This window comes from Anser anser, assembly GCF_964211835.1.
Source record: "Anser anser genome assembly, chromosome: 3".
In the NCBI taxonomy this organism is placed as follows: domain Eukaryota; kingdom Metazoa; phylum Chordata; class Aves; order Anseriformes; family Anatidae; genus Anser; species Anser anser.
In genome coordinates, this window is record NC_139722.1 from 56,395,860 (window position 1) to 56,415,073 (window position 19,214).

Here is a 19,214-nt window from a genome sequence, read left to right on the forward strand (position 1 = left end):
ATAGATGTGCAAGCATATTTTTTGTTGGCTAAATATCTCTTCATTAAAAAATAGATCTATGTCTTTAAGAAAAAATCATTATAAACATTCCATAATTTCATTATGTCATTACATGTGTTTGTATTACTCAAATACATTTCCAGTCATAACAGGCAAATAATTGTTGATAACAATTAGCAAAACATAAGAAAGAGATTGAAAGGAGATTTTTCAAAGCTTTTAAGGAATCTGGACAGCTAATTTACACTTAAAAAAAAAAAAAAGAGGCTGTGAAGAACACACAAGCAATAACATTGAATGAATATTATTGCATGAATGACAGACTTTAAGTCAACCACTTGCTTTAGGACATCTAGTAGCATACCAAGAAAAAACACTCTGCTCTCTCACTATATTCTGTAGAATTTAGACTGTGAATTGTATGAGAAACTGTAACGTGCTCTTAACATGCTCTTATTTGTTTGCATCTGTATTAGCAAGTGCAAGCACCGTGCAACATATTTCAAATCAGTGCATTGTCAATTTTGGATGGGACAGCAGCAGATTTTTGCAAATAGCTCTGTGATGATTAATGGTAGTTAAACATGAACTTATGTATATTGGACATAAGTCCTTATAGTCACTATGTCAAAAAATATAGCTGAAATGTGTAGCAAGAGACTGGCATAAGGAAACTGTCTTTTAGCCATTGAACATCAAACTTCTGTAAGGGAGGCAAACTATCCTTGAAAAAGTTTTTGTTGTTGTTTTTGTTTTTTCTGTTTTTTTTTGGGGGGGGGGGGGGGGATATGTGTGTGTGTTCCTCGCCCCCCTCCCCCCCCAAGTCTGCATAACATCTCCCTGTTTCAAGCTTTGGAAGAAACCAAAGCAAGCATTGAAAGACACTAACTAAACTGAATCTCAGCAGACATTAAAGTGGACAATTTAAGGTTCCTTCAAGTGATCAAAAACTTATAGAGGGCACAAATGCAAAGCAATATTAATATTTGTGTGGACTCCAAGGTAAAAACACAAAGAGATCAGTTGGCTCCTTCTTGAGAAATAAAACAAGCTTGACGTAGCTGTGCAAGAAGCCTGGAATGTGGATAAGCAGAGACTAGGCTGGCAAAAGCATAAACTATTTGTCTCTTTCCCATGATAGGCTGAAGGCTATCTCTGGCTAATCCAAGAGCCCTATCCTGGGTGTTGATATCCCCAAAGCTTCAGAGTTTGCTAATCTCAGACTATAATATTTACCATTACCTCATATGGATACTGTCCAGAGCTATGGCTTTGGGGTAGAACCTTATCTGGAAAGGGCAGGTGTTGCCAAAAATTAAAGGATTCATGTTTCACAGCTGTAATGACTGGCCATTTTTACGTCTTCAATCAAAGCACCCCAGGGACACCAAAGTCCATTGAAGCTTTTGATCTGACAAACTTTAATATGATTTTTCTTTTCTACATTAACTCTGTATTCTCCCCTTCAAATGCTTTCATGTTCAACTTTATATGTCATTCTGAAAACTCTCTCATGTAAATTACTTCACTGTCTACAGATCTTTTCCAGATTTAGTCACCTGGATATCTATTCTGTTGTAAAGGGCTTAATGCATGCACTTTTTAAAATTCCCAGAGCTTAGATGAAAGAATTAAGTTGGAATTAGAAATAAGGCAGGCTGGCCATACAGCCATGTTTTTGGGAAACAACCTAGGATTAATACAAATATTTTTGCATATATAAAAAATAAGAGAAAGCGCATAAAAATATTTCTAAGGCTGCTAAGTCAAGCACTCTTCAGCTGAAAAATGCCAAAGCTAAAACTGCTCATCCAACTTTAATTCAACCATTTTATTTGCTTTACGACATATTAAGTTATTAAAAGATCATCTCTCTTTTTTTTTTTTTTTTTTTTAAATAGCATATTGGGTTCATCCAGAGAAAAATAACAACACATTTGCTTTCATAACAATTGCCTAAGTTAAAATTTTCTCACAACTTAAAGAAATTTGCTTGGACTTGCTTGCAAATACCAATAAAAAGCATAAGTTCAGAATGAACTGTTTTTAGCATTGGAAAAAACATAATACCCCAACCTAATTTTCACTAACCTAGATTTTGGAAATTGATGAAACATTTTTATATGACTTTGAATGAAAATTCAGCCAGAGGCAAAAAGCCAAGCATGAAAAAATTCATCCTTCATGACTGGAGTGTGTTAAACTTATAAATAATCTAAAATAGGAGTTAATAATGGAATTTTTTAAGGTAATTTAACAAGGTATTCTGAGTTTAATCAAATATTTCTGTTTACTTCACATAAAATAAAAAAAGAAAAGAAGCATAATGTATATGTGATATTTTCCAAATTTTAATCATCTAATGCTATATTTGATTTGCATCGAATGGAAGACAGTGATTGTGGATGAAATTTACTTTTTTTTAAATAAAGTGTTTGAGATGGAGTGTTTGATAACATTTCCAACCCTACCGCCCCCCCCCCCCCCCCCAAAAAAAAAAAGGCAACTTCAAAGGGATGTAATAAGGAGGAACTAATTCCACATCTAAGCTAAGTAAAAAGTTTCCAGCTGAGTAAGTTCATTGCTTAGCATAAAGGTAGGTGATGGGTGCAAAATGCATGCAGTAGAGATTGCTTGCTCCAACTAACTGACTAAGTGCCTGTCCACAGAGCAGCACTCACAAAAGTTAAGATAAATGAACTAATACAATGAAGTTAGAGTGCATTAGTCAGACAACATTAAATCTCTGTGTAGATACTGCTATTCAGAAGCCAAGTAACCTTAGATGGCTATAACTTAATCGTTCTTGAAGGAACCCCCTGTAAATAAATAAATAAATAAATAAATAATTGATCTGCAGAGGGGCACAAACTTCCAAGTCCTAAACAATATTCTAAGGAAATCCCAGAAATTTGGGAACTGTGAAGGCACCTGCATTCATTACAAACCACCTCAATTACCTGTAAAGAGGGAAGAAGCTTGCCTGGAACTTGGCCACACCTGCCCCAAATGGCATCACTGGCACCAGGCATGCATGTGCTCTGCAGCACCAAACTGTAAGATTGATGTAGCCCTTCAACACTAAGTTTAAATGCCTATGTAAGAGCAAGACAATTTCTCGTGCATTACAATACAATTTAAAGTTAGATTTAACTGCAGCAGTCAGAGGGCATTTCACCCATCTGAACTGATGTTCAAGTTTGCCAGCTACTGGTGGTGGTGAAGTTACTTACCAGCAAGCATTGGCTTTACCTTGGGCTGCTCTCAGCCCATGTGGCTGAACTGATACTTGACAGCTGTGCCTGAGACACTGCAGCTGTATTGCTACCAGGACCCGTGTAACCTAGTTTATAGTGACCTCAGATGTATCTATAGTCATAAGTCTAGAAATCAAGATACACAGCCCCTGCATCAAACCTAAACATGCTATTTAACTTGCTAATCTTGTCAATTTATTTTGGGTTTCTGGTACAGTGTGGATCTGTATGGTCCAACTCATTTTACCTATTTATCTGTCTCAAATACAGAAATTTACTGCTATTTACAGAAAATTAAATTGTGTGGACACGTTATATTTGTCTTCATGATCACATAATTTATCCATATGCTAAAACACAGCCAGCTTTATTCTGCGATGTTTAATATTTGCATTACTTGTACAGCCCTACTGTGATTAGGGTAGGAGGGACAGATATGTGCTATGCATAGTAAGTGAAATAGTTTGGAAGGGACTGAAATCTATTTCTGAAATCAGGTCAAATTCAGAGATACTTTCTGCCAAAAACAGAGAGGATAGTACCAATTTCAGAGGCACATGAGTGTCTTTGCTGAAATCACTTTTTTTTTTTTTTTTTAAATGTATGACTGTCAGAGGTAGCATTTCATCACCACATTGTCTTCTTCCTCACTCCAACAGCAGTGTATTAGTGAAGTATATACAGGAAAAGCCACAGTACCTTTTTCAGTGTTATGATGATGTTATGTTGATTTTAGTGTGGGGAATTCTTTTTGTTGGTGTAAGTGAAGTTTATGAAGATTGTTTGATGAATGTATATTTTAATGCAGTTCTGAACCTTTTCCCATGACTTCTCAAAATCTGTGTTAATGAGCTATTTTTATTCCAGTGGTACAGGTTATTTCATTGTATTGCTAATATCTATTTTCCATAAGAATTAGAAATTCTTTTATCAGTCTATTTGGGTTATCATTAGGTTCTCTCTTTGACAGAAATTATACACACATATATTTTTATCTCAATATATTCCGTTACTGTTCCCTGTTGCTGAAATATTGGATAGTTACCTCTTATTCATTGGCAACAACAGTGATAAAAGCTATAGCACCTATGTCTTAGTGCCTTCATCTGTAGCTCTCAAAGTCTTGCAAAAGCAGTATATATTATTATATTGCAGGAATTGTGGGACAGCTGTGGCTGGCTGGGCACTGGGGATGCCCCTATCCTAGCCCTGGGGCAGCAGGCTCAGCGCTGAGGACAGGCCAGGCTGTGTAGGGCTGAGGCTGGAAACCCCAAGGACTGTTCCAGAGTGGCCTTCCTGGGCAGCCTGTGCCATGGGGAGAAAGTTTCTCCCTGTATCCCACCTGAACCTCCCTTAGTACAGCTGAGCCACCTTGTGTCTTTGGCTCCCTCCTCTCCACCACCTCCTGCAGGTACTGGGGTGCTGTCACCCCTGGAGCCGCCTGCCCCAGGCCAGGCCAGCCCCCGTCCCCAGCCTCTCATTTCAGGACAACTGCTCCAATCCCCATCATGTCAGGGACTCCACAGTGAGCTCATCCCATTTTATCCATGTCTTTGCTATACTGGGAGGCCCAAAACCTTTGCTATACTGGGAGGCCATGGTATCTAGAAGTGGTCTCGTGAATGCTGCATGGTGGGGGATAATCACCTGCTTCCATGGGCAGGCCACGCTCCTACTCACATAGCTCAGGGTGCTGTTGGGCCTTGTGTAAACACTAATACATCCAATACCAAATTGTAAAGACCCTATTTTGTAGTGAATTTATGCTTAACATATACATGTTATCACAAAATGTAATAACAAAACTTCACTGCCCTTAAGCATGAAAATATGTTTTGTTGAATCAGTTCTCAGTGTATTTCTGCTTTTCAGAGTTGACTAAGTGCAATCATGAAAATACACTTCATTATTAGTAGTTTATCAAAATATTTAATTAAAGGCAAAGATTAGGGTACAAATCCGCCTGGCTTTTAATACTCTAAGAAACTTTCTTATAATTTTATCCAGTTCTATCTGGAAATTCCATTCATTGTACCTGTTGCTGATATTTCAGTACAATCTTTTCAAAATGAGGCTTATGGATGCAGCTTCCCTATTGGGACTTCAGTTCAGGGGGTTTGACTACTCAAAAATATGTCTAAAATTATTTTTATAACTCCAGCATCCCCATATTTGTGGTTGGAGGACTCAAATTTGTTTGGGATGTTTGTTTCTATTAAAAAATGCATTAATTTCTAGATTTTTCCTATCAAAAAAAAATAAAAATAAAAGATTATATTTACCCATGCTTACTGGAGGTACGTTAGAAGGTAAGAGCAAATCTCCCTACAGATACATGCCTTCATCATATTTTAGCTTGAGGTCAGACAGAATGTTTTCTTGTAATTGTTCCTACTGCATGCAAAGTGCATTTTGAGGACTAAATATACATAAATATATGCATAAATATATATAATATGTTCAAGGCCAGGCTGGATGGTGGTTTGGGCAACCTGGTCTAGTGGAAGTTGTCCTGGCCTATGACAGGGGGGTTGCAAGTAGATGGTCTTTAAGGTCTCTTCCAACCCAAACCATTCTGTGATTCTATGATTCTATGAAATATGAGACCCTCCCCCCACCCCCCGAAAAAAAAAAAAAAACACCACAAAACACACACACACACACAAAACAACAAAAAACCACAACCAAACACCAAAAAAATATATTTGTCTTGCACTTCTGCAATTGATTGTGTAATTAAAGACTGCATTATAAGGCATACTCATAAAGGGACTTAACTAACGACACCTGAGTGCTTTTTTTCCTAGCATCTTATAATATCTTTGTGAACATCTTTGCCACATTAATGTTTTTCTATGTAAAGCAAAGTATTTCTGTACAGATGGAATGGTACACAGGAGGCTGCTTTGGTCAAGGCTGCAACTTCATTTGTGTTTTTAGAATACCGTGCTTGAAAACTCCCTATCTGGGATACTTTGCTAATGGATTTGAGTTCATTATTGACCAGCTAGCCCACTGATACCCTAAAAAATTCATTTCCATGGTACATGATTTATTAAATAGTTGGGAAACAATTCTGGGTACTTCAGATGACCCTGATTAGCACAGAACTGGAAACCTAGCACTAGAGCTGTAAAATACTAGAAAGAAATATACATATAAAATGAATATAATTTTATGAGAGAGGGTGTATGTATATACACATTATTTTTAATAAGCTTACTTCTTGCTTCCTCCTATGATTACTAAGCACGACACTGGTGCATCATTGAGATGCTCATCAGATTTTGTGTATCCTAACCTTTCCAGAGAAGGTTTTATTAGACAAAAATAAATAAATAAATAAATAAATTTTAAAAATCTGCAAATAACTCAGGAAGCTTTGTTTACCTGACCTCTGAAAACCAGTCCAAACCAGTTCCTCTGTTAATTTTGGGAAGTGCCAGTTAGAGGAGATTAAACACTCTGAAAGAGAGTAGGTTCTTATAATGGAGGTTTTCTTATCTTTGATACACACCTGGCTCACTCTTAACTAGTGCTTCCTAACTTTGATGGCACCCACTGGCCTATAAATTTGTTTTCTTCCTTGCCCAACACACTTCATGTGTTTTGCACTAGAGGATGTTCATCAACACTCTACCTTCTTGCACCTTTGCTACAAAAAGACTCCTGGATAAGTATGGACAAGATAATCTTATTATGAATGTGCATTTATAATATAGCCCAACAAATATAAAATGACATTATTTGTTAATGTTAAGGCATACATGAAATTTTAATTATTTACAGACTGTGCCAACCACAGTGCTTCTGAGTGCTTCTATAATAGAACAGTGGTAAAATATGTGGTTGGCGAATACAGTGTATATTATATGCATACATGTAAGTAAACAGACAAAAAAATAATGTTACCTTTTGGTGTTCGTTTTTCATGTCTCTCTGGTTTCCCTTTATGGATTTCTGAAAACAATGTAGAGTTTATTTATCCATATTAAAATAATTTTAACACAGGAAAATATCAGATGCATTCTTTTAATAAAATTAGATAAGTGCTTCAAAAATTATAGCATAGCCATGACTTTATCATCTTCATATTCATAATTATATACAATAAAGTTAAATTATCAGTTATATCTATATATACATACATACAGAATACACGTGGACAAAAATCATAACAGTCAATGACTTTAATAATTATTCTGATTTAAATTAAGCAATATAACTGCTTTTAAAGTCAAGAACAGGTTTTGCTGACCTGTAACTGCTATATGGTAACATATGTTGACTACGAATCAGAAAAAAAAAAACAAAACAAAACACAAAACATGCTTTTACTAAGCATTTTTCTGTCTGTCTACTTGTTTGCCAGGATTAGTTTTTTATGTTCTCAGAATTACCTTTGGAAGGTAAATATTCTTTTTACTACATTTTCTAACTTTTTAAAGCTCAAATGCTCAATTGGTAGCTCCAACACACAATAAAAATAGACTTATATAGTTGGATAAAAATTACAAACAGAGATAAAAGTTCCCAAGTTAGGGATCAGAGTCTCCAAGAATGACTGACTCATTTTAATCATGCTGTATACCAAAGCACATTTAATAAATCCCGTAGCTAAGAACTGCTTTGTTAGAAGAGAAAGTGGTACAGTATAGTATTTACATGTCCTTGCTATGCCATCTCTTCTAAAAAAAAAAAAAATCCTCACCTGTGACATAGATATTATATTATATATTATATATTATATATTATATTATATTATATATTATATATATAATAATAATATATTATATATATTATATATTATATTATATATTTCTACTGTCCTAATTGTGTCAAAACCAGGATAATATAAAACAAAAAACCACCACCAACAAAAACAGAATTAAATCAAGCTTGCATAGCACTGTTTGCTTACAGTGGTAGAAATATACAGGCCATTTATGAGAGGTGCCCAGTAAAGCCATTAAGGCTCAACAGAGCCTCTGGTTGATTAGGCAATATGCATATTTTCCTGCAGTGGAAAACTGGCATAAAATACTGGATCAAATAAACCTTTGACAACAACACATAAAATCTGACCAGAGTCGGAGGTGCTACCCTGTATTTTAGGATCTTGGTCTGCAGAATCTAAATAACAAGAACTCTGGCACCAAAATTAATCCAAGGGAGAAAAAAAAAAAGTGTATATTACATCTCAACTCAAAGGAGCTACTATAATGCCTTTTGAAGACAACTGAAATCTTCCATTTATCCCATTAGTTATCGGCTCCGGCTGTAACAGAATGTACATTGCCGAAGAGATATAATGGAAAATGGTATTTTCTCTTTCCAAGACTCTGATTTGTGCATAGTTCATTTTAAATAAATACAAGATGTTTTTATCGGATAGTATTAGCCATCTGAATCATAGCTGAAGTAATGATTTTGCCTGGTTCACAAGAAACAACTATGCTGTAACATCAGCCTATGTAGCCTTGAGAGAGGACATTACTTCATGGAGATAAAGGAAAACAAAGGCGAAAATATGTATTACTGTTAGCTGTCTATGTATGGCAGCATAACTAAGCAAATTATATGATGTCAATGAACCAAAAGGACTTTTGTTCTATTTTCACCTTGTATTTTGCAGCCTGGCTATGTAGTTCATTTATTGTTCTATAAACCTCAAAGGTTATGATTAGGAAGAAATGCTGTATTGATTTACTGTATTTCAGCTGAGCTTGGATTTTTTTATTTTTATTTTTATTTTTTTCAACTGTATGAGGATATTTTTTCCATCTACCAAGACAATCCAGTAACTGAATTTTCAAACACTTCCCTCTTGTTCTGCTTAAAAGGATACACAAACTAGTTTTCTAACAATCAGTAGGAATGGTTCAAGACCAGGCTACTTAAAGCCCCATCCAACCTGGCCTTGATCCTGGCCTATCTCCTAATAGGGGGCATACACAACCTCTCTGGGCAACCTGTTCCAGTGCCTCACCACCTTAATTGTAAAAAATGTCTTCCTTACAATCTAAATCTACTGTCTTTCAGTTTAAAACTTCTGCCCCTTGTCCTCTCCTCCTCTCCTTGCTTGACTTAAGGTTACTCAACTCCACTGTGTTCCAACCACCTATTATGTGTCTCACTACAAAAAATAGGCATCTTTTTCTTGTAAAAAAAATAAATAAATATATAAATACTTGTTATTTAAAAAAAAAAAGTGTTAAAACTTCTGTGATTTTAGTGAATTTTTTATTGCTTCTTCAACTGCCAAATATATATGGAACAATGACTGTAGAACTGGCCATCTAAATTAGCCTAACATGGTATCAGTGATGGCACTTATTGACACAAACACTTCAGTAATGCACATAAAATGATATTTTCTAGACAGCAGCATTGAGAATGTCATCTAATTTTCTGCTGCAATTAGGATACCATACATTGCACAAAACCCTACAAAAATTCCTTGAAGTGAAATACAACTTCATAAGTGTGTGTATATGTATTTTTATATATTGCAAAGTATGCCATCATTAGGATCTCTCCACAAACTCTGCATTATAGTTAGAACCATGATGAAATATTGCAGCCTGGAAGACATCAATTCTGATGCATTATAACCTAAATTTTCCCAGCACAAATAAATCTAGTTTCAATATACGCTGATCTTGATCAATTTACAAGACAGAAAACAGTGACTGTTAGCTAACTCCAAAAATATTTAAAATAAAGAAACACATTAGATTACTCTATTGAGACTTTTTCTGTTCTGAGAGTTTTGATACTGCCTCATCCTTTATGACAAATAGCTTTAATTTTCTAGTAATCACATCATATCTTATTGCTGAGTTGACAAAGCGGCTATAATATCATAGAAGACATACATGGCCAGTTTAAAGCATGTAATTTATCTCTATCAATGTGACACATTGTTAATAAATCCTAAATATTATGAATTCATGTTTAGAAAACTGACAGAATCAAGCAGCAGCAAGGATAATCTTCGTTACCATGGCAACCATCCCGATTCTTTATGAGATGACAGCACAGTTTATTAAATTATTGCAAGGTAGTATGTATTTTAAAAGTTGTATACATTTTTTCCCCACTTATCAAACAGACGTGAAAAATTATCTTTCCCCTTTTGTTTCTTGGGCTTTGAATAGATAAGTACTTTATTTCCATAAATATGGATACTGCTTGACACCAATTTCTCTAGACCTTGGGTGTTGTGTGGATATACAGAACATGCAGAGTGATTATTTTAAACAACTCTAGGAAGGGAAGTTAGTGGGCTTCTCACTGACCATTTCAAGATGCTAAAAGGAGATAGTGCCAATATATTCTTAGCAGGCAATCTGTGTGCTTTTGACCCAGAACAGGCCCACATGGTTCACTAAGGATCAGTGTTGCAGGCAGCTTTACTGAAAATCCCTGCTAAACATGCAGTTTGGATGCTAGCTTCCCCTACCCCTCACCAAGATAATTCCCATTATCAGCATTTTGTGATGTTGAACAACAGCCTGGCACTGACTATGCACTATGAAGCCCCAGCTCTGGGAAGATCAAGGTTGGAGAAAGAGAAAAAGAATGCAATCCCCTGACCTAGCATAGCTCAGCTCTGTGCAGATTTACCTGAGCATGACTGAAGAGACAATGCCTCTCCCCTGTGGAACAGGGCAAGGAAACCTCTGTTGTCATCAACAGAGTTCACTTCTTCCTCTGCTTTTGTCTGTTCTGTTGATTTTTTGTTATCTCCTCTTTTTATAGTTGAACTGATCAAGTTTCATTTGAAATAATAATACATTATGTTTTTTTTCCCTAAGCAATTTTTACCACTTGATCTTCTTTTCATATTCTCTTACAGGTAACACAGTGATATACACCTTTAGTGCTTTGACATTCTTTCATAAACGTCTAAGTGTGAAAAGGAAAATGAGTCCTACTCACAGTCCTGTTGTACTAGAGGTTGATAATTTGCTTTTGAGCAGTCAAAACCCTTACAGCTATTCCAAGAAATTTAATAGGACTATATCCTTGCTAGTTTATCAAGACTAATTGGTAGCAGGCAGCTGATTATCCTGAAGAGATGGTGGAAATAGATACTGAGGGCAAGGCAGGAGTGAGTGGTGTTAAGAGCTTTGGAAGATAAGAGGAATGACATTTCTAATATGTTTCTAGATGCTGTCTGTATGAAGAATTGTAGTCAACTCTCCTGCTGCTGGTATCCTCAGGAGAAATTTGCAATTGCACAGCTGATGTCTATTTTTAATCTAGATAGTACCAGCTGGTGAGGGTGACAGTTATCCTTATGGGGCTGGGAGGAGAATAAAAGAATTCATGCATTAGAGCAACTTCCAGCTAACAACTAATACATCATGTAGCTTGAGTCTAGAGGAAAAAAAAAAAAAAAAAAAGCAACAGAAATAATGGGGAAAAAGAAGAGGTAATATTTAATTAGGGAATTAAAATGGTGTATTGTGCATATATCTAGGAATCAAAGACAGTGTGATGTTACAGGAGAGTTTAGGTAGTAACGTTCACTGCTAGAAAGTCCGAGTGGCGCATATGACCAATTTAAGTGACTTCCTTAAAGCTTGCTAGTAGCGTAGTTTTATCCCATGTTTTCATAGATCAGTATTTTCCTCTGTTCTGAAGACTCATAGCAACAGGTTGGGGTACAGAGCAACTTTTCCTGAGGTTGTGAAAATGTGACAGGAGGTGATTTGTCTCTTATCAATGAAAACGCTGAAGGGTTTGTGTGCTTATCCAATGCATGGTTGAGCACCCAATGAACTATCGGGCCACAGTGCTTCTTAAGTACAGTTTCAAAACTGTTTATCCATCTGTTTAGAATTCACAACTACAATTTGGAGTGAAAATGAAGATCCTTTTGTTTTGTCTTGCCTTGTCTTTTCCATATTTTGCTGTGTCTCTTTCATGTGCTGCATAAGACTACTTTTGACAGAGGTCACAGAAGACCATTTCTCCTTCTTGGTGCAAACCCTTTGTTCTGGTCTATATTTACCCAAAATAGCATGTTGTCCTAAACTGTGAAGGTTGCTGTGAAGTGGCTTTGAGTGCTCCTAAACCTATTCAGCAAAGCTCGACTACTTCACTGCAATTGTCTTTATTCCCTCCTCTTGGTAGTTTGTTTGGCATCACTGAACAGCTATCAGAGACAAAGAGAACATGACCCTCAAATATTTTTGAATAATTTACCCATCTTTGGTAGCATACAGTAAACAAGTAGGTTTTAATGTTCTCCTAAGAATACAGAGATGTTATTGGTCTTTCTGCTATATAAACCTTTTTATAATGCCAAAGTGGGACAAAAATAAACAGATTAGATTCTAGTTCAAGAGATATTCAGTTGTTTCCACACTATTGTACTTTCACCAGTATATAATATAAATGCATCATAGATGACCTGCTGACATATTCCTCATCTTGCTGAGGAGTGCTTTGATTCTGGGCTGATGTTTTATTTTATCTTATTTTTACAAGAGTGTACATAAAACAAGATGTGTTGGGAAGAAAGGGTTTTTCAGAATAGTGTGTGTGCTGTTTTCATAACAGCAAAACACCCCAGCCCATGTAAAGATTTTATTATAACCCTCTCTTCCATAATCTCCAATGTTCTGGAGTGAACTTATTCCACTCCTCCTTTTAACAGAATATTCAAGACAATTAATTTTGTACATATTTTTCCACATTGCTATGTTTGAAATATCATTCATTTTGCTATAGTTTTTGCAATTAGCACTGAGTAGAAGTGTATCACTACATTGCTGTGGCCTTATTAAAACATTATTTTATTTTATTTTATTTTATTTTATTTTATTTTATTTTGGGTAGGGGGACAAAATCACTGATTAGTGTCATTGATCTCTCCACTTGTTTTTTTATAAGTTTGGACATTTTCTTATATCTACTAGGGGTGTTAAAAAAACCTTAATCCAGCAAAAGGAAAATGTTTCAATATAAAATTGTCTCTTAGCAGAATAGGAAAATATTTATTTTTCCTGAAAAACTGAGATGAGATTGAAAGTTTGATAAAAGATTCCAGGGCTGAAGAATTAGCCGTAAACATGGGATAAATCCTAATGTTGAGGTACATCCTCCACCAAAACAACGACAAAAAGAAAGAAAAAAAGAAAAGGAAATGATCATGGTCCTCAGAGACAAAGTCCGTCTTGAAACCTCAGTTTACCAAGGCACTTGGAACTTTACATGGTGCATAAACTCTTTTATTTTAGAGGCTGTTTTTTATGTTGTGGGTTTTCTTTTCCCTCTCATAAAGTTTCCATTTAGAGTGGAAAAACTATTTTTTAACAGAAAGCTTTTAAGGGGAGAGGGTACCACTAATTATCTTTGACTAATTATCCTGGAAGCAGCACTGGCATGCTTCAAGAAGACCATAAGCATACTGTTTTGTATGAAGAGATTTTATTAACTAGGCTTTGGAAAGAATTAAAAGTGGAAAATAGCAGATCTTCACACTAAACATTTTTTACATAAAAGTCATTTTTTATTCCAAGTATATTAATATGTTGACTGTTTTGTTGTTGTTGTTGTTGTTTAAATTATTATTTTTTTTTATCGCTGGTGTTGTATTTTTGTTCCCTGACTGCAGTTCTGTACCTTGATTCTGAAATGAAAAAGGAATGCCTTGACATGTTTCTCTTTATGGATTTCAACCAACAGAAAAAAAAAAAATTGGACAAGTTTTAGATGATGTTTTTCATAATCAATTTTATCATAGTCTGCACTTAATTGAATATAATTTTATGCAGACAAAATACAGACAAAAATTGTAGACCCCTGAGTAGAGTAAAATGATATATACAGAAAAATCTCTAATCTTTAGCATTAAAGATGTCTTTTTCTATATAAATCTATTCAATATATATTTTTCATGTGTGCTGAAAAAAAAACAAACAGAAAAAAAGAAAGCACAAGACTAATCACAGTTCCTATGCTCGACATTAAAAAGTGGCAACTCTGCAGATTCTACCTTATTGTGTTAGACTGTCAATGTATATTCCTATAAATTGAATCATTTCTAGATGTGCTAAGGGAGGCTTCTTTTTTAGGGGCCTGGCATGCAGAAGAGAGATACTATTTCTATGGGTCACAAGCATAGGGCCCCACTTACCATATCCTCTCCTTGGGACAGCAGCAGCTGTGAGAGGATTTGAGTTCACTCCGAAATATACAGGACCCCAGATTTTGGTACTGTAAGTTTATCTGAGTTTTGGCGGAACCTTTAACCTTATTACATTTTTGTGGTCTTGCCAGACAAATTCTCACTGAACATAGGCCACAGAGGTAGAATTAGCTAGCAATGAGGAGAGGAGAAACCAAATGGGAGAAACCTTTTTCCATGTGGAAAATTTAAATAAATTTTATTCTGTTTTCTTTTCTTTGTATTTTATACATATACATTAACACATATTTATGTCCTTTATTAGCTCTTACTTGCTAGGTCAGGAATTTGCTCTGTCTCTGGTACAGTAAACTCCCAGCCAGGGGGGCATCTGCCTAATACTCTGCTCTTCTTTTTGAGTAAGATCATCCCCAATGCCACACTGCTGAGGCACAAATGAAGAATTCCACTATGCAATTCCACCATGATAACATGGGTTATCTTAAGTTTTGCTTACGGGTTTCCCTGATTTAAGAGGATAGCTTAAACTTCTGAAAACCTCTGTGTTGTTACACTTCTGCCCAGAATTCTTACTAGCCTTGTGGTTCAAAGTTCTCCGTGTACTTTTTTTTTTCTACAGATAGCAATTTTGGATTAAAATTGAAACTCAATCACTGTTCTTCAATAGGAAAAAGAACTATAATGAACATCCCTGTTCCCTAGAGGTAAGTAGTTTTGTTTCATCTTGATAATATGGTAAATATTTTCCTTACATTATAAAATGCTATTTTATAGTGGAAATGCTATTACTATATTGATCAGAGTATGTAAAAGAAGATGAGATTGTTAAAAGAACATTAATAACAGAAATGGATGCCACAAAAATGCAAAATGCAAAAAAATACATGTCTGGAAAAGCAGTTTAACATCCGAGAATTGAATCAATCAATGATTTTCATCTTTTAACAAAGGGTATACTTTACACAAAGATATGCCAAACGCTTTGTAGTAAAGTGCAGCCTAGGGAGACAGTGAAAGCCTTTTACAGGGATCTATAATAGCAACTCATACACAGAAAAGTGAACATTACCATATGGCAACATAAAAGAAACTGAATTCAGAAGGCATTACCAGTACAAATAGATAGATACTTTAGGGATGAATGGAACTGAATAATTATTTTCTAAGACACACATATAACTACCACACCAGCAACTCAATTTTCAGGCTGCATAAATGGTAGTCTGAATTTCTTTTCTCTAGTCCATTCCAACTTTTTGGTTGGAAAATGTTTATTTCTTTGTATAAATATTTTTTGAACATGAATATTATCTCCAGAAAAATAAAAAGTAAAAATTGTTTTCTTATTCTTTCCAGGCTTGTTACTGTATAACAAAAAGACTTCTAAATGGTAGGAGCTGATATTCTAATTTCTGTATTCTTTCCAGGAAGAAAAAGATAGTTGCCATGTTATCTAGCAATGCATTTTTTTTCCAGTTATTCTTCAGATATAAATTATAGTAACAGCAAATTATTATATTTATTTATCTTTTTATAAGAAATTATGGTTCTTTTAAAAATTTTAGTAAACCCTATTAGTAGAGTGTTTAAAATGCAAGAGTTTTAAACACCTGGCATTTTTTTTAAAAAGGTACTGTAGGTATTCTGGTCTTCACCAGCTGGTCCATAAGGGTGTACTTCTCCACTAGGTCCTGTGTAACTTCTGCATGTCCCTGCTACAACTGAGATACAGTATGTTATCTAAAGTGGCACTAGTCAGCTATATTTATTGATATATAGATAGATTTATTATGCTATTTGTAAGAATTTATGTATTCATATATTATTTACATAGAGTTATATATAGAATTATATATATATTTATATATTCTAGTATGGGAAAATATTGTTTCTTTGTGACACCAAGTTAAAAGTAAAAAATACAAATTCTAATGCATACAGAATTTTTTTAAGGATAACAGATTAAGGTGACTATTTATTATTTAACTAATCATGTGAAAATTTGGAAAAGGAAAATGTCTTCTTCAAAGTTTTATTATGAAGCCAAACTGGTTCCAACAACTTATTACCACCATAGTTTTGTTTCCAGTGTACATATTGTCTATGGCCTTGAATTCACTGTGAGTAGATAGATGGATTACAACCACCCTGTTGAATTCAGTGACAGCATGGTTCAGGTAGTCCCTGACTTGGGCAAATGTATGGAGTATGGAAAATAGTTCTGGGATGTTATTGCTATATTTTTAACAGTTCTTGTTCCCTTAGGCATTTGCATAGATCACTCTTGGACAGCAGTAGGGACTTCTGGCCCATTCACTGGCTGAATTGGACTTTTAGCCTGATCATATCATTCTTATTTACTTAATAGATAAAAACAATCTGACGTAGTTAAATGCTAGGACTAAAATCTTAATTTGTCAGTAAGTCTTTCCCTACTCTTTTTGAATACACTGTAACAGTTCTCTCTAGGCTTATAAGGGGCATAATATCAAACAAAAACAAACAGCAAAATAAATAAATAAATAAAATCAAATCACCAAATCCCCTACTAGTCTTCTCTAAGCAGCTTGTTTCTACCTGGGAAAGGGGTTTCCCAAGCCAAGCTGGCATAGATATTTGTTTGATCACTCTCAAAGGGAGATGTAGGAAATAATGTGGTTGAGAAACTTTCCTTCCAGGAGCATTTTGTTTGTGGTTGTTAGCTCAGATTCATACCCACATCTGAAAAACAAATAGTCATGCTAAATAAATTCTGGCTTGGATGGTGGGTTTAATGGGAGTGAGCGTCCAGAGTCAAGTATGGGGTAACTGCACCTTGACCAGAACTGCTGAGAATAAATTAGCAGAAACTACTGCACCCTTGGAAGTTGCCATGTCTTTTCAGAAGAGTATGATATGTGTATCTTGAACATATTAATTACCAGTCTAATCCTCAGGGATATATATTCGCATCTGAACTGAAGACAGGGTGGAAAGAAGAATAAGGTATTTTCCTAAAAAATTTATTTGTAATTAATAAAGTTTCTTGCAAATTGTAACAGAAATTTCTGTTGTATGTGCCTTCTTGTTTTAATCTATGATTTAACTGCATTTTTAAAGATTTTTTTACTACCAAAAAAGAAAATAGAATCATTTCATATAAGTATTTTATACATCTTTCTAACTCATACAGACACCCTAGCTCACAGAAATTTAGAGGTCTGTCTCTACTTCAGAGAAATCAAGTTTGTTTTGATTGCTGATATAAAATAATCTTATGCTAATGAAAACCTATTTGTTAATATAGAGATGGTAACAATACCACGGTGGTGCTACATTTCTTGCTCAGTGCTTTCTAAGTTCCTTATATTCATTGAAATGAGAATTGCTTACAAAGGGACATACTTTTGAAAGAGGGGAGGTGGAGCAAGGATTTCATCTAAGCCCAAATATTAAATCAAGAATAATATCCGAGAAAAACAATTTACTAAGCTTCAGAGTGTAAAGTTAAAAACAAACAAGTCTGATGTTAGAATATTTTGAATAGTTTTGAACAACTTCTTCCTAAGTCCAAGCACAAGATTCATGCTTCCTAGCCAGAAATTATTGCCTGTTTTGCAGTGGAAGATGTTACTTTAATATACAAAACTGACTGCTATATGTGCACAGTTTGGCAGCTGTACCCTGGCAAACTAAACTAGGAACCCATATTTAGATTTAAATTTTCAATTACTAATATATAAACACAAATGAATTTCCAAGACAGTTTAATAATCACGTTTTTAGCCAGGGATGACAATGTTAAAGTGTCTGCACTTGCCTTTATTTTAGAGGTACTCATTTTCAATTTTGTGCACTGTGTTTCTCAGCTCTTTACCAACTTCAGAGGTGATGCTAGGTACAACAGATGTGCACAAAAAGATAATAAATATTTCTCTCTCTTTCTGTAACAATTAATTCTAGTAAAAGGACCAAAATATGAGAAAACATACAGATGTCAAATAATTGGATTTGTCTCTAAAGGTTAAACTAACCTTTAGAAAATGAACAGCATTATCCTTCAAAACCATTGTTCTAGAAGGAAATGAAGCCAAAAATGTATTAAGCCTGCAAGAAACTGTTATTAGGCTTCTGAGCATCTTTTGTGAAAAAGCACTACATTTTTAGCATGTTGAGAGTACACACTGTTAAAGACTGTAAAAAAGACTGTAAAAATTCACTACCTCTGGTGAAGGCTACATTATTTTTGTTAGACAATATCAAATGTTCACACTTTTCCAATTATTAAAGATAAATATTAGTGATAAGACTTAGGCTGGCAAAAATAATTGCAATAAAAAAGACACTTGAGAAGCATTTTCATTCTTTCTAAAGGATTCTGAAACTGATATTAGTTCTGTTCTGTGTACCAGACCATAATCGTTGCTAATATTCTTATTATCTTTGCTTTCAATTTACATCTCTAGGAAGGTGATCTTTGCTTTCTTTGGGCTCATAATTATCATTGCACCTTTATTTATTTATTCGTTTTTCTTTCATCACTGCAGTGTCCTCACCACCACCCTTGAAGTTTATTCAATATGCGATTTTATTGTAGTACCAGTAATCTTATTTTTTCAGTTACTATATTTACATTATAAAGTAATTTTTGTGCTAACATTTTAGCATTCATTACAACTGCCAGTCAAAAAAGAAAAAAAAATAAAAATAAAAATATGAAGGCTTGTCCATACAGCCAAAGTAGGTATGGAGACTTAAAAAAAAAAAAAAACAAAAAAAAAACAACCCCTATCTACCTATTCATGAAAGCTCTT

At 34.7% G+C, this 19,214-nt stretch overlaps 1 protein-coding gene across 3 annotated transcripts in view; it reads right to left on the reverse strand.

Annotated features, from left to right (window-relative positions):
- Nucleotides 1-19,214, reverse strand: part of TRDN (triadin) — a 245,164-nt gene that overhangs the window by 167,754 nt on the left and 58,196 nt on the right. For all 3 annotated transcript variants that reach the window (XM_083830645.1, XM_083830644.1, XM_083830643.1), the window contains one exon: nt 7,170-7,217. In XM_083830645.1, coding sequence (XP_083686771.1) covers nt 7,170-7,217 — 48 coding nt within the window. The remainder of the gene's footprint in view (nt 1-7,169; nt 7,218-19,214) is intronic.